The 24,632-nt window shown below is 42.0% G+C and overlaps 1 protein-coding gene across 1 annotated transcript in view; it reads right to left on the bottom strand.

Moving 5' to 3' along the window:
* The window catches only part of ALLC (allantoicase), a 136,602-nt gene that overhangs the window by 16,638 nt on the left and 95,332 nt on the right, over window positions 1-24,632 (bottom strand). Inside the window, 1 exon segment of the mRNA XM_061168662.1 lies at window positions 23,642-23,697. Coding sequence (XP_061024645.1) covers window positions 23,642-23,697 — 56 coding nt within the window.

The following is a 24,632-nucleotide window of genomic DNA, read 5'->3' as shown; positions in this document are numbered from 1 at the left end:
AAAAAATATTTGCAAAACACATATCTGATAAATCATTTGTTTCTAGAGTACATAAAGAACTCTCAACACTCAATGAAAAAAAAAGCAAACAACCCAATAATAAAAATGGAGGCAAAAGATCTGAATAGACATGGCCAGAAGAAGATACGTGGGTGGCAAATAAGCACATGAAAAGATGCTCAACACCGCCAGTCATTAGGGAAACGCAAAATCAAATCACAAATGAAATACAAGTATAAAACGACTAAAATTGTTTTTCTAATTGAACATACAAACTGCAGGTGAAGCCACAGATCACCTGAAACTCTCATTCACTGCAGGTTGGAATGCAAAATTGTACTGCTGCTTGGGGAAAGTTTGCCAGTTTCTTACAAAGTTAAATATGCATTTACCATATTTCCCAACAATCCCACCCCTAGATACTTACCTAATCTGTAATAAATGTTCATAGAAGTTTTTTTTCAAAATTGCTAAAAACTGGAAACAACCCAAATGCCCTTCAACTGTTAGGTGGATAAACAAACTGCTGGCCGTCCATAAAATGGAAACTACTCAGCAATTAAAAGGGATGACTGGGTGGGACATACAAGGGGGATGAATCCCATACATATCACGGTAAATAAAAGAAGGCAGCTTCCAAAGCGTACATACTATACAAGTCCAGTTATGTGACACTCTGGAAAAGGCAACACCTTAGGACAGAAAACAGATCAGTCTCTGCCAGGTCATGGGGGGAGAAGGGGGAGGTGGCTGACCACAGAGGAATAATGATGCTCAGAACAGCTGAGCACCTGGAAATTTAAGGGGACGTCGGAAGTGAGAGAGTTGCAGAAGGTCTGAGATCCAAAGCCTGCCCAGCTCTCGCACTCACCACGAACTGCACATTTGTACATGTTTGCCCAAACTCCTCACATTCCAGTGCATGTAAGTTATACCCCAGTAACGCTGTTAAAAACCAATTCGCTTTTGAAGAAAACATCCCAAGACTAGACACTCGGGAGCCAGCCCACTCAACAGTTTCTGGCTTTGGTCAGCCGAGCCTCTGAGAAGCTGCACCACCAGTTTTCTTTCCAGCATGAGAAAGAGCAGACAGCCCCCAAGGTCACGGGGGCCCTGGCGCAACACCACCTCATCTGAGATGTGTAATGCCCGGAGCATCGCTCAGCCAGAAAAGAGCTAAAAGCAAAAAAAAAAACAAAAACAAAAGATGTGTCCCAAATCCACGTGGTGAAGTTCACACTCTCTGTCGGCAGGAAAGCCTTCAGGGTCTCGCCTGGAGCCCAGGAGCACGCTTCCAGAAAGCGGAGCTCCGGGCCCTCCCTGCCACCGAGCAGAAGCCACGTGTCAGAAAGGACTGAGGGAAGCTGCTAGGTGCACACGGAGAGCAAAACAAGCAGAGGAAGCAGGAGAACTCAAGAAGCGGGCAAAGCAGGAGCCAGTGTGCGAGGGACAAAAGCCTGCGGACTCGGTCATCCCTGAGCATGTCAAGCAGCACAGCAAGGAGACTTGCCGTGTGCAGAATGATGGCAACGCATCTCAGGAGATGGCTTTTAAAAATGAAGAAAGCGTGGCTTATCAGGAGAGGCATCACATATATGGAAAATCACTTTTACAAAACTCATCATTGCTTTAAAATGAGAGATAAATGGGGTATGGCTGTATTTGCATTTTACCGAACTGTTCTCAAAACTGTTCAATTGGGCCTGCGGCATCGCTGAAAGTGTGTGGTAAGCAATCTATGCATCCTTACCACCGTCTCTAAGATAAAACACTAAAAATCTATTTGCAGAAGGCTCATCACTTGCTTTAAAATGTCATAAAATACTTTCTAAAACATTTCACAGAAGCACTGGGCTGAAAACACAGACATGAGATGACACAGTCTTTCTGTGCCATTTTCCAGGGATCCCTGGCAGCTGATACAAGGCAGCACTCATAAAGTTCCTCTTTTGACTTTGCTCCCATGACCACTGAAGAAACAGATTCTCCAAAAATGCCCACCTCAGGCCCAGGACTAAGAATGGAGATAACAGAGATATTGGGGTTTTCTTCACATCCATTCTTACTAATGCCCTGATACCTCCTCCACCAGGAGGGATTTGACTCATCCCAGCTCATACCCAGAAGAACCTGGGTCGACCCTGCTCCCAGCACGTAAGGGGCACCTCTCCAGGGCTCACCCTGGATTACTCTGATCCTATTTACGCCACGCCTGGGCTAACCTGCCCACCCAAAATGCCTTCAGAGAGCAAGCAGGAAGAATAAAAGGTGTATTACCTGTAATCCGCTCTGTACATGATTTCTTGGGGCTGGAGGTAAGGACAGTTCACTTAGGTGAAGTTATTTGGGATTTCCTTGATTTTCAGTTATCCACACTGTTGAAAAGGGAAAAAATATAGATTAACTCCTAAATATGTTGGTGGTTATATTCATCTCTACTTTAGTTTATATTCCCAACTTTTAAAAAACAATCTAGTCTTGTCAAAATAGACCTAGAAAGGAAAGGTCACTGATGATTCAACAGAAGGTAGACTTTTCCTCAACTACATTACAATTCTCTAAGAGACCAGAATGAGGGCAAAAGGGAAAATTCCCACTGTAAAAGTTTCGTCAGTTAAAAATGTATCTGCTCCTACTGAGTCCTTCCTTCATGGATTTATCGTCATCCTCAAGTAGAGTTTTTAAAAATCAGAAATGAGGGGGAAAAGGAAGGAAATAAAATAAGGGGCAACACCTGAAGCCAAATAGAAAATAGTTCTCAGTACAGAGAACAGACTTGTGGTTCCCAAGGGCGGAGGGGGGTTGGGGAAGGGGTGGAGTGGGAGTTTGGGATGAGCAGATGCAAACTATTATCTACAAGATGGATAAACAACAAGGTCCTACCGTAGAGCACAGGGAACTATATTTAATATCCTGAGATAAACTATAATGGAAAAGAATATATAAAAAGATATAACTGAATCACTTTGCTGTAGAGCAGAAATTAACACCACACTGTAAATCACCTATACTTCAATAAAATTTTTAAAAAATAAAAATAAAAGCAGAATGACAAAACTTAGTTGTGGGAAAAAAAAAAAAAAAGAAAGAAAACAGTCCTTCAATATAGTAAGCACAAAGAAAGAATGGGGGAAATACAGTACAATTCCTTTTTAAAAATAGAAGAAATTCCAGTTGCAGAGACTGAAAACAAAAGATTTTAATCCCTGTTTCAATGTCTATTTCCTGGAAATGTCAAATATCAGCCAATCACCAATTACCTATTTAGCACCTACTGTGCGCCCAGGGCTCTACCGCCACTGCTCCAGGGAAATGTAAGGCGTGGCCTTTATACTCAAGGAATTTGTGGTTATCCCGAGGGGCTGATTAATAAACTTCAAATGCACACCAAATGAGACGGCACATAACTACGTGTACAACTGGTAATACAGAGCAAGTTTGGCAGGATTTCAGAAATGACCAAAGTTTGGAGTGGACATGGTTGGTTTCACAGAAGCCATGAGACTTAGGGGGGGATGATAAGGTTGCTGAACAGAGCAGTGACACAATTCAAGGGGCATAAACAGAGTCAGAAGAACAGTGTGAGGCTAGGAGTTGACCCACGTCCCCCAGGACAGAGAGACCGAGCAAGGGGCGTGGAAAGAACTTCCTAAAGGACCCGCTGGAAACGGGTGTGAAGCTAAGGAAGAGCAAGGGATGAGACTCTGCCTGGGCAACAGGAAGCGCAAAGGTGCCGTGGACGGAGACGAGGATGAACGTAGGGTCTGGGACGTGACTTCCTGGAGAGGAAGCAGCACATCCAGATGGAAAGGCAGGGGCTCGCAAACATCGTGAGCCTCTCCCTGCTCCGGAAGGTCTGGAAGAACTGAAGCCACCAGAGATCCCATCACAGACGAGGGACTGGAAACAGAGGGGGGACACGAACGGGAGTCAACACAACGGAAGTGATTTCCAGAGTCATCAGGGTAAACTCCCTACAAAGTGAGGGACCAGGAGGAGAACCAGGAGGGAAGACAGGCGAAGGCCCTGCCCAAGGGCGGAGCCAGGATGGAGATGTGAGCGGGCTGATCAGAACCGGGTCTTCCTGGGGGACAGAGGAGTCTTACGGGTTGACAGGCGGTGTCAAAAAAAACACCTCCCAACGATTTCAAGGATAGAGTAGATGAAGAACTGAGCAGTGAATCTGAGGGTGAGTGGTTATGAGCAAGGCAATGCTAGGCTACCAGGGGTCAAGCCACATCTCCAGGGGCTGATGAGACAGTAGAGGGGAGGGGGTGGAATTAGTGTGTATTGGTTATTGGTGTGGAAAACCTGATGTGAAAGGCAGTGCAGAGATCTTCACGTGCAGCTATTCACAAAGCAAAGGATAGTAAGCATTCTATGTCAGTAAATGAATGCAGGTGAGGTGACAGGTGGCAGCCACGTGTGCTGGAAGGGCCAGGAACAACGTTCAAAGGTTGCTTCATCCCCAGAAAGACTGAGATTCATGGAACACTGCTTTACTTGAAAGGACCGACAACAGACAAACTAGTTATTCAGTCATGGGTACCGGGCAGATGCTTTCTTGAACAAAACAAGGTTATGACTTCAGTGAAAACAATTCACAGTGTTTCACAGCTTCCCAATACTGAAAGTATTTTCTAAAGATATTCCTGGAAATACTACTGCATATGATCTTTTTTAAAATATTATATAATTAACCATGTCAATGTTTGCATAACTTACTGAACCAATATTTCCCAAATCACCAATGCATCATCTTGCAGAATCATGCATGAATAAAAATCCATTCAAAGTGCAAGATTATTACAATGGATTTTAATGTAACAAAGAATAAACAGTTCACTGATATGGTTTCTGATTCCAAATTGCAGCTAACCTTTAAGAGATCATCCCTTGTCAAAAAGGGAACCCTCCTACACTGTTGGTGGGAATGTTAAGTTGGAGCAGCCACTATGGAAAACAGTGTGGAGGTTCCTCAAAAAAGTAAAACTAGAGTTGCCATATGATCCAGCAATCCCACTCCTGGGCATGTATCCAGACAAAGCTCTAATTCAAAAAGATACATGCACCCCTATGTTCATAGCAGCACTATTTACAATAGCCAAGGCTTGGAAACAACCTAAATGTCCATCGACAGATGAATGGATAAAGAATATGTGGTACATATATACAATGGAATACTACTCAGCCATAAAAAAAGAATGAAATAATGCCATTTGCAGCAACATGGATGGACCTAGAGATTATCATACCAAGTGAAGTAAGTCAGAAAGAGAAAGACAAATACCATATGATATCACTTATCTGTGGAATCTAAAATATGACACACATGAACTTATCTACAAAACATAAACAGAGTCACCGACACAGAGAACAGACTGGTGGTTGCCAAGGGGGAGGGGGTTGGGGGAGGGATGGAGTGGGAAGTAGGGGTGAGCAGGTAAGCTATTATATATGGAATGGATAAACAACAAGGTCCTACTGTAGAGCACAGAGAACTATATTCAGTATCCCATGGTAAATCATAATGGAAAAGAATATTTAAAAAAGAATGTATATATATGTATAACTGAATCACTTTGCTGTGCAGCAGAAATTAACACAACAGTGTAAATCAATGATGCTTTAAGAAAAGAAAAAAAAGAAATCATCCCTTGTCGAGTTTTGGTATAGTATCAAAGAATATCCACAATTATCTGAGAGCGTGTTTACCGAACGATTGTCTTCCGAGCCCTGAGGTTTTGAGATTGAACTAGGTAGAACAACAAACAACAACCCATCCTGTTGATCCTCGTGGGACAATTGCTTTGGCGTTTGGAGGAACCAAGATGGCAGAGTAGAAGGACGTGCTCTCACTCCCTCTTGCGAGAGCACCAGAATCACAACTAGCTGCTGGACAATCATCGACAGGAAGACACTGGAACTCACCAAAAAAGGTACCCCACATCCAAAGATAAAGGAGAAGCCACAATGAGACAGTAGGAGGGGCGCAATCAGAGTAAAATCAAATCCCATAACTGGTGGGTGGGTGACTCACAGACTGGTGAATACTTATACCACAGAAGTCCACCCACTAGAGTGAAGGTTCTGAGCCCCATGTCAGGCTTCCCAACCTGGGGGTCCGGTAACAGGAGGAGGAATTCATAGAGAATCAGACTTTGAAGCCTAGTGGGAATTGATTGCAGGACTTCGACAGGACTGGGGGAAACAGAGACCCCACTCTTGGAGGGCGTACACACAAAATAGTGTGCGCATCAGGACCCAGGGGAAGGAGCAGTGACCCCGGAGGAGACTGACCCAGACCTACCTGCTAGTGTTGGAAGGTCTCCTGCAGAGGCGGGGGGTGGCTCTGTTTCACCGTGGGGACAAGGACACTGGCAGCAGAAGTTCTGGGAAGTACTCCTTGGCGTGAGCCCTCCCAGAGTCTGTCATTAGCCCCACCACCAAAGAGCCCAGGTAAGCTCCACTGTTGGGTTGCCTCAGGCCAAACAACCAACAGGGAGGGAGCCCAGCCCCACCCATCAACAGTCAAGTGGATTAAAGTTTTACTGAGCTCTGACCACCACAGCAACAGCCAGCTCTACCCACCACCAGAGCCTCCCATCAAGCCTCTTAGATAGCCTCAACCACCAGAGGGCAGACAGCAGAAGCAAGAAAAACTATAATTCTGCAGCCTGTGGAACAGAAACCACATTCACAGAAAGATAGACAAGATGAAAAGGCAGAGGGCTATATACCAGATGAAGGAACAAGATAAAACCCCAGAAAAACAACTAAATGAAGTGGAGATAGGCAATCTTCCAGAAAAAGAATTCAGAATAATGATAGTGAAGATGATCCAGGACCTCGGAATAAGAATGGAGGCAAAGATCGAGAAGATGCAAGAAATGTTTAACAAAGACCTAGAAGAATTAAAGAACAAACAAACAGAGATGAACAATACAATAACTGAAATGAAAACTACAATAGAAGGAATCAATAGCAGAATAACTGAGGCAGAAGACGGATAAGTGACCTGGAAGACAGAATGGTGGAACTCACTGCTGCGGAACAGACTAAAGAAAAAAGAATGAAAAGAAATGAAGACAGCCTAAGAGACCTCTGGGACAACATTAAACGCAACAACATTCGCATTATAGGGGTCCCAGAAGGAGAAGAGAGAGAGAAAGGACCAGAGAAAATATTTGAAGAGATTATAGTCGAAAACTTCCCTAACATGGGAAAGGAAATAGCCACCCAAGTCCAGGAAGCGCAGCAAGTCCCATACAGGATAAACCCAAGGAGAAACACGCCGAGACACATAGTAATCAAAGTGGCAAAAATTAAAGACAAAGAAAAATTATTGAAAGCAGCAAGGGAAAAACGACAAATAACATACAAGGGAACTCCCATAAGGTTAACAGCTGATTTCTCAGTAGAAACTCTACAAGCCAGAAGGGAGTGTCATGATATACTTAAAGTGATGAAAGGGAAGAACCTACAACCAAGATTACTCTACCCAGCAAGGATCTCATTCAGATTTGATGGAGAAATCAAAAGCTTTACAGACAAGCAAAATCTAAGAGAATTCAGCACCACCAAACCAGCTCTACAACAAATGCTAAAGGAACTTCTCTAAGTGAGAAACACGAGAGAAGAAAAGGACCTACAAAAACAAACCCAAAACAATTAAGAAAATGGTCATAGGAACATACATATCGATAATTACCTTAAACGTGAATGGATTCAATGCTCCAACCAAAAGACACAGGCTTGCTGAATGGATACAAAAACAAGACCCATATATATGCTGTCTACAAGAGACCCACTTCAGACCTAGGGACACATATAGACTGAAAGTGAGGGGATGGAAAAAGATATTCCATGCAAATGGAAATCAAAAGAAAGCTGGAGTAGCTGTACTCATATCAGATAAAATAGACTTTAAAATAAAGAATGTTACAAGAGACAAGGAAGGACACTACATAATGATCAAGGGATCAATCCAAGAAGAAGATAGAACAATTATAAATATATATGCACCCAACTTAGCAGCACCTCAATACATAAGGCAACTGCTAACAGCTATAAAAGAGGAAATTGACAGTAACACAATAATAGTGGGGGACTTTAACACCCCACTTACACCAATGGACAGATCATCCAAAATGAAAATAAATAAGGAAACAGAAGCTTTAAATGACACAATAGACCAGATAGATTTAATTGATATTTATAGGACATTCCATCCAAAAACAGCAGATTACACGTTCTTCTCAAGTGCGCACGGAACATTCTCCAGGATAGATCACATCTTGGGTCACAAATCAAGCCTCAGTAAATTTAAGAAAATTGAAATCATATCAAGCATCTTTTCTGACCACAACGCTATGAGATTAGAAATGAATTACAGGGGAAAAAACACAAACACATGGAGGCTAAACAATACGTTACTAAATAACCAAGAGATCACTGAAGAAACCAAAGAGGAAATCAAAAAATACCTAGAGACAAATGACAATGAAAAGACGATGATCCAAAACCTATGGGATGCAGCAAACGCAGTTCTAAGAGGGAAGTTTATAGCTATACAAGCCTACCTCAAGAAGCAAGAAAAATCTCAAATAAACAATCTAACCTTACACCTAAAGGAACTAGAGAAAGAAGAACAAACAAAACCCAAAGATAGCGGAAGGAAAGAAATCATAAAGATCAGAACAGAAATAAATGAAATAGAAACAAAGAAAACAATAGCAAAGATCAATAAAACTAAAAGCTGGTTCTTTGAGAAGATAAAGAAAATTGATAAGCCATTAGCCAGACTCATCAAGAAAAAGAGGGAGAGGACTCAAATCAATAAAATTAGAAATGAAAAAGGAGAAGTTACAACAGACACCACAGAAATACAAAGCATCCTAAGAGACTACTACAGACAACTCTATGCCAATAAAATGGACAACCTGGAAGAAATGGACAAATTCTTAGAAAGGTATAACCTTCCAAGACTGAACCAGGAAGAAACAGAAAATATGAACAGACCAATCACAAGTAATGAAATTGAAACTGTGATTAAAAATCTTCCAACAAACAAAAGTCCAGGACCAGATGGCTTCACAGGTGAATTCTATCAAACATTTAGAGAAGAGCTAACACCCATCCTTCTCAAACTCTTCCAAAAAATTGCAGAGGAAGGAACACAATTATCTGAAGAAAACTCTTAAAACATTCTTCTCTTTTCCAAGTACATATTCTTCACCTACTTCTATCAAAATATCATATAGCAGCAAAGTGATGCAGAAGCAAATATGAAATCCAGCTGCCTGGATCTGGCAAAATTGATTTATTATAGCTATTTTTACATGAATAAATAAATGGCTTTAAATTTCTCAGCTTTAATACCTAATACAGTAACTACTGATAGATATCACCCACGTAAGTACAAGCTCTTTGCGATTCGCAATTATATTGAAGTGTATAAAGGAGTTCTGAGAATAATAAGTTTGAGAACCACACTATTTATCAAAATTTGATAGAGTACCATTTAATTCACCAAGCATATTATAAAAAATAGATGCTTGTGCATTAGTTCTAATAGTGGTACCCTGAGTCCATTATCACTTTACACATCAAACCTCCAAGACCCAAAATAAACTCAGTCACAACTTCCAAGCTCCCCATTTGCAAGGAGAATTTCTGAACAAGAATTAGGAAAGTCACCAGCTTCACCTATGAAGATAGCTTTTTATTACTTTAATTTTCAATCTGATTTTTTATTTTTTAATTGCATATTTTTATATATAGCAAGAAAGAAGAGAAACTTTGCATTAAAAATACAGTCCTGGGACTTCCCTGGTGGCGCAGTGGTTGAGAGTCTGCCTGCCAATGCAGGGGACGCGGGTTCGAGCCCTGGTCTGGGAAGATACCACATGCCGCGGAGCGACTAGGCCCGTGAGCCACAACTACTGAGCCTGCGCGTCTGGAGCCTGTGCTCTGCAACAAGAGAGGCCGCAATGGTGAGAGGCCCGCGCACCGCGATGAAGAGTGGCCCCCGCTTGCCGCAACTAGAGAAAGCCCTCGCACAGAAACGAAGACCCAACACAGCCAAAAAATTAAAAATAAATAAATAAATAAATTTAAATAGCATATATTGACATTTAAAAAAAAATACAGTCCTAACCCCCTTCCCATTTGCTAGCCTCCCCCTCCCCACACCTGCAGCCTTTCTGCCAGACTCAGGAGAGCAGCAATTCACGAATCGGGTGATAAGTCTGCATCTTACTGCATCTTTCTGTGTCTGAACTTTGCACAGAGTCTTTTACACCTGAATAGATACTGAATGTGGAGTATACCCTCACTGGAGATTTGGAGTTGGTTTAAAATACTTCTGTTGCGATAGGGAAATTACCAAAGATTACAGTATGGAAAGAAGCAAAGAGACGTTTCCATTTCTTCCTCCGTAGTAGGAAAGGACAGGAGAAGAATCATTTCTCGGAGTGCTTCTGGCACAGCATTTGAAGATCCCATAGACCCAATATATTCCACAGACAGACGGCAGGGTCAGGGAGTCAACGGCTGGTCTAATGCAGGCTTATTTACCAGGTATAGGTGTGGAGACTTTGTGATACATGTTTGGACGGTAGTGACAGAGAATGTTGAATGTCACACAGGCTTCTGACACAGAGGATGGACCTGAAGGATGTTTGGGATCATTTTGCTGCACCCCAAATAAACGCACAGCTTGCTAAAATTCATACACGTTCTGTGCCTACAATATTTACCAATCTGTGAAATGCATTATTGAACGCATTTCAACGCAAGGTGTAAATCTGCTTTTTGATATATTACAACGTCAAAAAAGCTTGTCCCTTCCTACTCATTCTATTTACAGCAGAAATGTGAATTTTATTTATAGAACTATTTTTTGCACTGCCATGGATTCTCCTCCTTCAAATATCAATATAGACAAACCCTGAAGATGAATAAATAAGAGACACGCCTTGACTTGAATCACTATTACACGGTCCCGGGGATGGTACCTCCACGCAATCTCAACAGCAGACCTCAGCTCTGAGTCCCAGGGACCCTGCTATCTTAGGTCTCTCTTGGGGAAAAGCTGCCAGGTTCACAGAAGATATGTGGAATCAATAAAAGGGGCCCTGAACAATCTCACTTGTCAGTTCAAAGTGCCCATGGACCTCCCAGTCCCTTTCCTCTTCACGTATCTGATTTTCTCTCCACTAAACTCCTCATGGGAAAAGATATTTTTTCCTCCAAAATATGGCTATCAATTTCAGGTAGCTAAGTGATAAATTCACCTAAAAGTACCTTTCCAGAATGTGGTGTAGGCAGCCAATAAAGGTTTCTCATTAAGCTTTCCCAGAAATGAAAATTTAAAACGTTACTTTTTGTTTCCAAAAATTATATTTATGGCCCTGACTACATTACACAGACCTAAACCTTAGGTTGTTTGGTACCTTACAAAAACATTGTAGATGGACCACATAATTCTCATAATTAAAAATAATTCATATGTTTTAAAAGTTATAGACAGCATCTCTACAACACATGTGGAAAACCAAGTAAATACGAATAAAACGCTTTCCTTTTGTTACTGCAATGGTTTGTGTATTATGTGGTCCTATTTTAATAAAAAACCTCCACCTGAGGCCAACAGAAGTGTGATGAGATGCCCACACACGGAGAACAGAAATGGATGACGGTGCCCCATATTCCAGGGCCAGACTCACAGCTAAGAGGACAACGTGCTGCTCTAAGAAGGATCATTTCTCCTTGCTCTGTGCCCTGTTCCTGCTACTTGGGCAGAAGATCCGTAAAGTTCCTCGCTCTCACCCCGTGGAGGTACCTCTGCTGACACTTTTAATTAAGAGCCTGCTCACAGCAAAATCTCAGTGCTGTCCTCATCTGGGTCCTAGCAGATGGCCCAAAGTAAGAGTTTTGTCCATCTGCTTAAAATCAATTTTCTATAACAGATAATACTGTGGACAACTGGTGAATGAGAAAAACAAACTACTAAATGGACGGCCAAACACAGGCTGGTGAGGAGCAGTGAACCTACCTGAGCATCTGGCTTCATTTTCCCTCCTTCCTTTTTACAATGCCAAGGTCAACAAACAAATCGGGAGCCCATCTGAGAGAGAGAGCCCAGTGACAGCACATCCTACGAGCGCTGCCTTGATTCTGCTCTCTGCCCAGAGGCAGCGGCTTAGAGGGCAGGTGGTCTGCTGGGAGGGTGGCAGGAAGGGAGCCCAGGCCGCTGCTGGGATAGCGGCAGGGAGCTTCAGCCCCACGGACACTGAAAGGGATTCTGAGTCCCCCTGGAAAAGGGGCACTCGGAGGGCCTCGTGAGTCCTTAGCCTAGAACCAGGGGCAAAGGCACCGAAGCTTGTGGTGGTGGAAACTGGCCCATATTTGCTAATCTTTTCCTCCAGCTTAACTGAGGTGTGATTGACAAGTAAAAATTGTATATATTTAGTGTGCACAGCGTCATGTTTTCTAAGGATGACCTAATGGATGTATAGATTATGAAATGATTCCCCCACTCGAGGTAATTAATACATCCATCACCTCACATCATCACCTTGTTCTGCGTGGGGTGAGAACACCTCAGATCTACGCTGTCAGCAAATTCCAAGGATACGACACAGATATTAGCTATAATCACCATGCTGGGCAGCAGGTCCCCAGAGCACGTTCCTCTTGTAACTTGCTGGTATTTTTTCACTTGCTACTTCTCTAGGCCAGACTGCAGCCACTTCATCTCCTTCTTCAGGTCCCTAAATGTCATTTCTAAAATTGGCATGAATTCAACAAAAGTGTTTGGATGGAACCCACCGTATGAAAAGTTAGATTGGTTTATTCATGTCTGTTCTATTAACAGACATCAATTCAATACCTTCTGTTTTATTAATGAAGAGTGTTACACAGAATATATACCTACAGTTGTGTCGAAGATAAAGCACCTCTTCTATTCAACAGTGAACATTTATTTCTCTTTTTGCTTGAATCCAAATGAACCTCCTATGTACAGAGGACTCCAAGCGTTATATTTTTCTGAAGCCATGTAATTCTCTAAAAATTTTGTTTCTTAACATTTAATTCACCGTATCCCACTGAGCATTATTGATGACTTACACTTAGCTTTTGAGACTCCAGTGCTGCTCAATATTAACCTTGTCTCTTAGGGAAGCAATAAAACACTTAGCTGTAGTGACAAAGTGGTATCAAGATAATAAAAAGAAAAAAAATAGTAAAGATACCGGGCAGGCAATGAATTTCAAAAATCAATTAAAGAATCAATGCCGTTTTCATTTTGTCACAAAAATCCTGAGTGAGAGACAATGCGAGATCAAAAACTCCCTGGCTTTATTGGCATTTCTGACCAAGGTAATTAAATGAAATCCCTCTACTGATTGCCTGATAACAACAAGAGTAAATTACTCTTTTGGATTTGGTACGCATTTTATTTCAGCAAGATGCTTAATGGTGTTTTCATCAGTAGCTGCAGGCAATGGAAAATGCCTCATGTCCTGAGCCCAGCATTTGTTATGTATGTTAAATCACTTAAATATGATTTATGTCAATTGATAGAAACCATTACTTTGATTATTTTTTAAAAGGTTTCACTGTCTTATCATTCATTTTACAGCTAGAAACATAGCAGCAAGTCACTTTTTTATCTGATCTTACCTGGGACGAAGTACACCATTTCCTAGCCTAGGCAGCCAACTTGAAGCAGAGGTACACACGCTAGGAAGAGCCCATTTCTTTCAAAACCTCTCATCTTATGAGGTTTTGATTTGAAGTTGAGTCATAATGACAAGAAAACCAAAATGCAAAACAGAACGTGACTTTTTTATAAGAAAATAAGCACATAGCATTCATCAATGATAGATAACCCCTGTTCTCTATTGCACCAAAATTACCCATTGTCCTATTTTGTTTTCCAACTTTCTTGTTATTATGACTCCACCCAAAGTCATAGTGCTTTGAAATTTCCAATTTTTCAACCACGTGAAACACTGAAGACTAAAAGCTATGAGGGGGCAAGATCTCCTTCTCATGCCAAATTCTAGTCCTAGGAGGCCCAGATTTGTTCAGTTAAGAATTTTTTGAACAATTCATGCTCTTTGGCAGAGAAGGAGGGGGAGACTCTGTGCAGAAGACACGGCCCCTACAGAAGCAGCTGCCACCTCGTAGGAAAAATGAACAGCAGGCATGCAAGAGAGAGTTGCTGAAAAACTTGTAAGCACACACACAATAACTTGCAGGGTAATCAGGAAAAATGACGTGATTAAAATAGTGTGCATGACTGCCAAAAGAAGAGAGCATTAAGAAATGACCAGAAAGGGTACTTTAAGATTTTCTTGGAAGAGGTGACTCGCGAACTAATTAGAGATACAGCATTAGGAAAAGAGCGGAAGATCGGGCCAGAAGTGAAAACTTAGAAGTCGCGTTTCTTCAGGAGAAGGATGGGGGGCCGGCCCCCCCCAGCTCAAAGGAAGTGTGGACTCAGGGAGGAAAGCGACCACCAGCATCCTACTTGAGGCTGAGGCTACACACTCACGCACGGCAAGGCCAGCCATCATCTGAAGATACCCTGGCCACTTTCTCTCACCTGGGCACTGCTACTTCTGGTTCGAGAGCCCAGCACTATTAAAAGGCATTCTTGGACAAGAAGATTAAACTATGAAGTCCACCGCACGTGCAGAATACAAGCCTTGCCCTTGAAGGATGCCTTACATTAATCCTAGCCTAGGGCAATACCCCACAGACAAAATGATCTTCAGTGCTCCACTGTCAAATCAAACGCTAGAGAGCAGATTCTCAATTTATGCTTATGTTCTCCATGTTTCAATTTATAACCATCAAGATTTTAACAGAACAAGTGACACTCAACTATACATCTTTTTAAGTTTACATATGTCCCAAGGAATAAATTTAAACAGAGGTAAGCTCTATTCATGTGTTGCTGGGTACTTTTTCTCTCTTGCTTTTCCAGTGGGCTAAATTATAAATGCTTCAAAGGCAGACAATATCTACTATTTTTCCATCCCACTGACAGCATTTAATACATAATGCTCAACAGGTTTTGAGGTTTGGCCTAATGTTGCCTTCAACATGCATTTGAAGGGACTTCAACTTGATCTAATCATACATAATGTTGTCGTAAAACGTACAAAATGCACCTCTACAAGGTGACAGAGCATCTCATCAATCAAAGAATACACACGCTAAAAACCTTATCTAAGAAATGTTTTTTCACTGATAGCACACTTATGAATCAGATTATACTTGATTTTTGAAGGCTTTGAAAAAAAATTTCACTATTATCATTTCATCTTCTTACACACTTTGTACCCAGAACCTGTCACTATGGCAACCTGTCTGGATGCCCGTCAGTCAAGAGTGGTCCACGTGTTCTGATTACGTCCTACAATGCAGAACAAAATCAGACCACCAACCTGCACACCAGGCTGTCTGAGCGTCCTTTGTTGATGTTGGGTTTCAGTTATTATCAGCCAATGCAGGATAGAAACAGAGTAATTCCACATCTAGTTTCATGACTTAAACTTTAGTTCACACTTTTAAATGTATTACTGGCTAAATTATGCCAACTGTTTACAGTTGACCCTTGGACAACTTGTGGGTTAGGGTTGCCAATCCTCCCGATCCGAGGTTCCGCATCCACGGACTCAAACAACCACGGCGGGGTTGTGCAGTAGTGTAATATTTACTATTGAAAAAGCTGCACATAAGTGGACCCGTGCAGTTCAAGGGTCAACTGTACTCTTCTTAAGGCTCTCAATTTTTCAGTACAATCACAAAAATATAACCAATGAGAAATCAAATTGAATATTCCAGTAAAACAGAAATAAAACTGTCTTTTTTAATGCTGGCATGAGATTAAATGGTCAAAACAGATGACACCCAAGAAGGGAAACGTTCCCTTCAACGTTCCTTAGGAACGTTGCTCTGGAAGAATTCAATGCAAGCATCTGATTCATAAGTCGGTTTTTTTGGGTTTTTTTTTTTTTTTTTTAACATGAATGGCAGCTTTGTTCAGAACGTTTAGATTTATTTCAAATGAATAAAATCAGCATTCCGAGTGTATTGAGAAAAAATGTTAAATGTTAAAAATATCCTCAATATTGATTCATGGTGCTTGTTCAAATAAACTTTTCTATTATCAGCAAAGTCACGATCCCTTTAATATGCTACATAAAACAATAAAAGGAAAACAGTCTTGAAGAATATACACAAAAGTGAAATCAGATTCTAAACAGGAATTCAATGTTTTTACTTTTTTCTTGTCTGTATTTGCTAATAATTCTACAATAAATATGAATTCTTTATAGTCTGATAAAGTATTTTTAATGTTAAAACATGAGATATCATAGAAGAAAATTCAATTTAAAAATACAATTAATGCCAACTATGAGTATATGTGCCTGATGCTGAGAAAAATGAAAATATAGATTCAAACTCCTGCTTCGCAGGACCTGAAACCTCTGCTAGAAACCATGATGAGACTGGAGAATAACAGTAATACTAGTAGCTATAATTAATTCTCAACGCACTGTATATGGCACTTTACGACTGTTTCTAATCTTTATACTGACTTCACAAGTTAGAAATTATCCCAGTTTTCCAAGTAAAGAAACTGAGGCTCAGGGAAGTGAAACTGCGTTCACGACACAGTTGACATGTGTCCAAAGTCTACACTCCTCATCCACTGTGTTTGGTAAAACATTCCCATTAAAAGAGCAAGTAACACCTACGCCAAACAAATGATAAATTTTCCAGAGAATCACTGGACACTAAAAGCCAAGTGGATGTTACTTAAATTTACAGGGACATCACCGGGAACACACACTATGATCTTTCCAGCACAGGCTGGTCACTGAGAGTTCCTTCCAAAGGATGGAATGCCAGGTAAAATTGATTCCACTGATTTCAACAAGAGTTAAGAGTGCAAACAACCCAGTGTCTACTTTCCAATTGGAAAACATGTACTTTCATTATTTAGCTTAAATATAAATAATATAAACATCGTTTTAAACATAGGTATATTATACTTTTCGAGAACTTTCAAATCCATTGTCTCAATTGATTCTTTCGAGGTAAGTAAACCTGCAAATGTGTAAAATAATTGTTGATTGAATGAATGAGGTGCAGAGAGGTAAAATTACTTAACAAAGGACACCTGCATATTAATAGAGGCACTAAAACTGGCATTTGTGCTCTTTTATATGGCTGCGTGCACATCTGCATGTTAGAAATATATTCACAAACAGAACTGCAGCTCACGTGTGTGCTCTCTCCCCAGACACCGCCAGGATTCTCCTACGATTCATTATTTCTAATAACATAAATGAAAAGCATAGCATCGAGAATATTTTATCCATATTAGCTCTACTCCTGGAGCTAATATGGATAAAATATTGATTTGGTTATAAACTATCGAACAACAAACTTGCAGCAGAGGAAACTGAGGCTCTGAAATATTAAGGGGTTTTCCCAAGGTCACACAGGGTGAGTGACAGATGAGCATGCAGCTCTAGGCCAATCTGATGTCAAACCCCAAGTGGCTTCCATGTGCTGGTTTTGATTAGGTAACCTTCCCAAATATTAGTATTTATGGCCCAAGTTTTTTTTTGTTTGTTTTGTTTTGTTTTATTTTTATGGAGTGATGAGGAGTCTAAGTGAAATTAGGAATAAATAAATAAAATCTGATGTACTCAGACAAAAATCATTATGACCACTTAATCATTTAACAAGTAACAGAGAGATCTTGACTCTACCTAGGACATAGCTCCTAGGGAGCAACACCACAGAGCCAGACGCGCCTCCGCCGGCCACAGGGGTCCAGCTGCCTGGCCAGAGCCCTGCCTTCCCAGGGGGCCGTGAGCCTCGTGGCTACGGGGAGCCTGCCCTCCTCCGGTGCCCTCACCCTGGGGACACGTTCCATCCTGAGCCCCACAGCAGGAAGGGTGTGGGTTCCCTGACTTCCTGGACAACCCAGGTGAGTGTCTCGGGTGCCTGATGGCAGATGACTTGGGGGGCAGTCACCTGATCCATGACCCTAAAGGAGTCTTCCCTGCCCTGTTTTTTATCTGCCCTTAGAGTGGATCCATCCACCTGCTTGAAGTGCCTTAGCGTTTCTTTTCCTCTGAGTCCGTTTTCTGCCTCTGGGGAACAGAGCGATGGTGTATGACGGAGATGATATTCTATTTCTAAAAAGCACCTGACAAGGTTTTGGATCCTCTGATTATCTTGTAAGGTCTGTCTTCAGAAGAGGAAACACAAAACTACAGAATCTGTTGATACAAACCTTCCTTTCATTATCTTCATAAAGCCTTTCATCTTCTTTTTCCTATTATTAAAAAAATAAATATAGTAATCAACTATCTGCAAGAAGGATATTGTCAAATAAATCCCCAACCTTTCCTATCTCCTCTCACCTTCCTGGTTGGGTCAAGTTCTTTCTTGTTGTAAATATCACTCAGGACTTGGGTCTCAAGCCTTGACCCCATCCTTGCTACCGTGTCTGCGGTCTTGTGCCTCCTCTTTCCCTTCCATTTCATCAAGCACTACCCCTTCCCATTCTAAACTCTTTGTTTTTTATGTGCGTCTTGCTCCATATTTTTATACCAAATACAGCATATTTATATATATCCTCGGTTGCAGCTTGATTTTTTTTCACTTAATATAATATTTTGGAGCCCTGACCCTCAGTACACATGGGTCTACCTTACTGTTTTTACAGCTGCAGTGTTTTCCATTGTGTGAATGAAGCATAAATTAATCAACCAACCCCAAAGGGTGAATATCTCATTTGTTTCTATTTTTTGTTATTTATGAGTACATTTGTGGACTATTCCTAGCAAAGGAAATGGTTAAAAAAAATATGTGCAGATTTAATTTTAATAGAAAGAGCAAAATTCCCTTCCCAAAAGGCTGCACCAATTTACACTTTGGCCCTGTTAAGAAGCATCACTGCCTTCCTGCATCTTCCCAGCGCTGGACATTGTCAATCTAAGTTTTAAAATAAACTCATTGTTTATTATTTGCATTTCTTTAATTAGGAATAACATGGATATATTTTCTTACATCTTTTGGAGATTTGTATTCTTCTCTGTGGATTTCCTATTTGTCTCATTTGCCTTTCTTTTATACGGTTATATTAATGGCTTAGGGAGCTCTTTATAAATTAAGAAAATTTAATTTGTGTTGCAAATAGTTTCTTCCATATTTTGATTGTCTTTTGACTTTATGGTATTTTCCAAAGACAGTTTAACTTTCCTGTAGAGAAAGGTCGAGGCTTTGATTACTTCTTAAGACACAGTCTCTGGAGATTCACTGACTCTTCAGCTGCAGTTTTAGTCCTCTCTACTGGGAATCACTTCGGGGCCCTGGCTTTGCCCGTCTCTGGGCCAGAGTTCTTCAAACTGCCCCTGAAGCTGCCGCCACAACTTCACAATAGTTACCTCCTGTGCTCAAGGTGCTTGATCAAATTCAAGACCACATACTCCTGCATGCCAGGCGATGTGAAAGGTGCTCAGAATACAGTAAAATGAACTCTTCCTTCACGAAACTTAATCCATCACAGGAAACAGCACAAAAGGAGGTAGAAAGTGCCAAGATAATCTCCACAGAAGAAAAACTCAAGCACCCAAAATATTAAAGTCAATCTCTCTCCCTGTTTGCTTCATGAATACATAAAATTACCCATGAAATTTTTATATGTGTAACCTTTTCCAAAGGTAGGAAAAGCTAAAAACCGATTAAAATGTTGATAACCCAGATCTCAGAGTCAGATTAAAAGGCTTAGAGTCCCAGAGGCCAGACCACTCCTGCGCAAACCTGCCTGCAGACAGGAATTCCTGCCAGGCTTGGACAGCCCTAAACACATGGGCCGCAGATTCATCTTCATGGCCCTTTGGAAAGGGACTGAATCTTTTCAAAATTTTTACACATTGTCTTACAAACTGAGCAGGCAGCTTTAATTAAAAAGTGCTGCTTGCGCATAAACTGCCTTACAATCAATGGATCCAAACAAATCAGGCGCTAAAAGGACTGGAGAAGTTGCAGTCTACCTCAATGCAGACAGTTTTCAAGCACCCAATTTAATTAAAAATGTGTGTCAGGAACGCAGTTTGAAATAGGTAAAGGGGAAAAGTACACATGTCATCTTTATAAGTTCACATAAAGTTTCAAATTAGTTAATTGATGTCGGTAACATTCCATTTTTTAAGAAGGAAAATATTATTAAAGTGTCAGATATCGGAAGAGTTGTCCTGACTGTGTAATTAACACATTTAAAGCATTCTGAGAATGAAGGAATGTCACAGCACGGGTCCACTTTGGTGTCTGATTTTGATTTCACCCAATTCTGTGCCCGTGACATACATAATGACAAAATAAATGCGCTTGTCTGAAATTCCCTGGGCCGGGCTGAGTGGGATCTGCTCCTAATACCTACGTCTAAATAGCTCCTTTGGTCGGAGGTTGTTTTAAATGCATAAATGACAGCAGAGTCAGGTCTGGAGGAGGGGAAACGGGGAAACAGTGCTTTATGCTCCCAGAGGTTCTGTTCGGGAGATGAAAAAGTTCGGCTATAGACTGTGGTGATGCTTGTACAACACTGAAAATGTACCTAATGTCCCTGAATTTAATGGCACTATTGAATTGTTTAAAGTACACTTAAAAACAGTCAAAATGGCAAATTTTATGCTATATATAGTTTACCATTAAAAAATCCTAACAAAATGAAACAGAAACCCCTGTGATCCAACATCAGAAATAAAATATGTATTTTTAAATAATGTTCGTAACAATATGCTGTCTTACAACTTCGCAAGGTCATTACCATTTCACCCCAGGATCACAGACTTCGGTTTAAGCAACTTAGTCACAGGTAACGCGAAGCAAGTCCGCAAAGTTTATGAAGCACCCACTGCATGTAAGACACTGTCCTAGACACCGTAAAGGACGTATATCAGCCCCTTAAGGATTTCACGATCTGTTTGGGAGAGGTGGTCAAGCCAGAAGCCACATACCTGAGAAATCTATACATTCAATGTCAAATAAATATCACAGGATCAATTTTTCAAGTGAGCAGACAAGTGAAATGCCAAACAAAACCACAGTTCACTGAGAGACACAGATCACTGTGGCCTATCGGCCAGGAAGTGTTAATTGAGTAATATTTCTCTTTATTAGTATTACTAGCTACTGCCATGCTTATACAATGCTTGCTCTCTTTCTGAGCCCATAAAAGCATGGGTTAGATTTTAGGGCCGACGACCTTCAACTCCACGGGGCGTTTCACACCAGCAAAGTTTTTGTTCAGCTCGTACTGAAGCAGAGACGGAGTGCTGTGGACCTGACAGAACTAAAACATCCTGGAGAGTCACACACCATGAACCCAGCCCTGAACATCACAGAGCACCTGTCTTGGGAGGGGCAGACCAGGAAGCATGACGCAGGGGATGTCTCCTCTGAGGAATCAGACGCGTGGTTCGCTGGGGAGGAAACACAAGCTTTGGAATCGTTCAAAACTGGGTTCAAAGCCAAGCACCCTGCCTCCTAACTGCTGGCGCGGTAGATTCCCTCTCAGATCTCTCCATCTCACTGGTTTTGAGTCTATAAAGCGGGGATTGACACCACCTGGAAGAGTGATGTGCGGGTGAGCTGGGACGTGAGAGGCAGGGGCCAGCACGTGCCCAGCCCACGGCAAAGGCTCCGTGAAGATGCGTCTGCTCGATCCAGCCCTTCTGCCCGACATAAGTCACCCGTGTTTGGGCAAGAGAAAGAGGCTCAGTTGCTCCTTATCACCTTCCTTCCCCAAAAGCTTAGGTTCTTAACCCAGATATCTGCAAACGAGGCACATGGATTTGCCATTATTCCAATGATATCGCTGGCATTGAGAAAAACCCTTTGATTCACGCTAAGAAATTAAGTCTACTGACTGATGTCAGCTGCTAATGCACAAGATGCTCCCAGAGGCCCGAGGAGATATATTTACAGAACAAGTCAGCAAAGCATAGATGATGAATGTCCACAGCCAGTGTGCACAGATACCCAAGTGACAGTATAAACTCAATGCAGGCAAAATACACCGGTGCCATGTTTCCATTAAAGCATGGCATTCGGCTACTCCATGGCTGAATCGTAACAGCACCCTTTCCTCCACGGCCCCGAAGCAAGCAGGTGACCTTTGGCCCCTCGACACCCAGTGCCCCGGGACCGCCGTCTTCCCACCCCCAGACACGGTCTTACACTCGTCAGCCGCCGTGAGCAGTCTCGTCCCTCCACATTGGAAAGGCTTCCCTAACCATCCAGACACAGACAGTATACCTTTCCCTGAACACCTCCTCCTGGTCAGAAATATTTAAAACTATAAGGAAGGAAAGAGAATCGTTTGAAAGATTATTTCCTCTAACTGTCTGTTTCAGATCATAAACTCCTTTCATGCTGAAAAACCCGAACAACCTTCCTAAGGACCCACGTCCTTTCCCACAAACCCCCCTTTCCAAGGTGGGCAAGACCCAGGAGCCGACTCTGCTCCCTCTTCTTAACGCGGAGCCAGGACAGTGCGGGACACGTCTCAGGGCAGGAGAGGATCACTTGCAACGCCACCACATCCACAGATTTCTTCACAGTCTGTCATCAGAACAGACTCAATAGCCCAGATGTGTTACATGACCTCCTGCCTGGGGCCAGAAATTTAAAAGCAAGAAACCACCTTGAAAAGAAAATCCAGAGACAGAATCTTAAAAACTAGCCCCCAAAAGTCTGCTTCTTAGCTACATGAATTGTATATTTAAAGTAAATTTTGTCTTGAATGTTCTCACTACACACACACACACACACACACACACAGCTATGTTAATTAGCTTGATCACAGTGCTTATCTCACGATGGATACATATATCAAATTGTACACCTTAAAAATATACAAGTTTTAGTTGCCTAATATCCCTCGATTAAAAAATTAAAAGTAAATTCTGTTTTCCCAATACACATATTTTATACAGATCAGTCACATAATCTCATCACGTACCATGGAGGAAACATGCTTCCTGCGCTGACGGCACACGTAAAGCAACTGGACAAACACAAACCACACAGTGAGTTCTGCGCGAGCTCGTGCTGCCATCTATAGCGCGTGTGCTGCTCGTGTCCTCAGCCAAGACGTGCCGCTTACACAGCACTGACAACACACAAAACCAGCGTCCAAGGTATCCGGGACAACGGAGCCTCCCCACGCCTGCTGCCACGGTTCCCCTCTCCTTCCTTCCTCTCCTTCTTCCCCCTCTCAAAATATATCTTGAAAGTTGTTGGGGAAAAAAGCTTTTCAGTCCGTGACTGGAAGTATAGCAAAAGGTGGTAAAGACTAGCGTAGAAGCCATGAAAACTACTCCTGTAATTTCTGGCACACAAGAGACCTGACGTGAGGTACAGCCTGCAGAAGAGGAGCACTCTGGTCCAACCCTATGCTGATTCGTATCTTGGAATGACTAGGCTCTCTGACCCCTTCTCCATCAAACAAGAGCTCCACCCAACATGTTAAAAGGATAAAAAGGCGCCTTAGCCTCAAGCCGTCAAGTACAAAATAAAAGTAGAATTAACTCACCTTGTTGCTTTCAAAATTAGGCATGTGACTATGTGTCTCTTCTTTCACAATCTCGGCTGGTTTCCGGGGAGAAAATACGCCAGGTGTTAGATTTAGTCGCAGTCAACCTGTGTCAAAGTCCTTGAAAGAAGCAAAGAGTGCATGAAGCCATGTGACTTTCTGACCATTTCTACAGGTAAAGCTGAAAAGTCACCAGTTTTTCCACAGTGGTTACTTCAAGTCCAAGGTTGCGTCTGCTCTGCATTTTTACCTTTGGCTCTTCCAACCAAGGGCCAGCCTGAAACGGAGCGGGACCCTATAGTCTTTCCCCGCCATGTCCTCCGCCTGCCTTTTGTCTGCAGGAAAACTCTAGCCAAAGAATAACTTTAATCAGAGAAGTGAGAAAATGCAAAGTGAAGGAAAACAGTCCAACACGACAAAATAATAATAGTTTAGTCATTAGCAGAGTCAAGGACCTTTAGTCCCTCCTCAAGGGCTATAGATAATAATCTGAGCCGTGTCCTGGGAGCCGCCTTGTAGACACTGAAACCCCACCAGGTGGGAGAAGTTAACTCCATGATGACCAGACTGTAGCCATGACACAAGCTGCCACAATTCCGAGAATTGGCCTCAAAGAAATGGGAACAAACCGACCCTGGAACTGAAGACTAACTGTACTTGAAACAATCAAGATGATGCTGGTCAGACCACCGATGACCAAGTTCAAGATGACTGTCAGAGCCGACTGTGCTGTTTCTGCATGAAGCCCCCTCCCTCCGTCTATAAAAGCTCTTGCCCCCTGATTGTGAGCGGTGCGGGAATCGGCCTTTAGACACGAGTCCACCCTGCCACCACCCACCCCCAGTTGCCGGCCTCCAGAATAAAGCAAACTTTCCTTTCCACCAACTTTGCCCTTGAGTATTGGCTTTTGAGCAGTGAACAGCCGGATGCCACTTTTGGTAACAAACCTGTTTAATAAAATTGTTGGAGAAAACTTTGAGACACTATAAAT

The sequence above is a fragment of the Eubalaena glacialis genome, chromosome 14 (assembly GCF_028564815.1).
Source record: "Eubalaena glacialis isolate mEubGla1 chromosome 14, mEubGla1.1.hap2.+ XY, whole genome shotgun sequence".
Lineage (NCBI taxonomy): Eukaryota > Metazoa > Chordata > Mammalia > Artiodactyla > Balaenidae > Eubalaena > Eubalaena glacialis.
The sequence above is the reverse complement of the archived record's forward strand: the minus strand, read 5'-3'. Positions and strand labels throughout refer to the sequence as shown.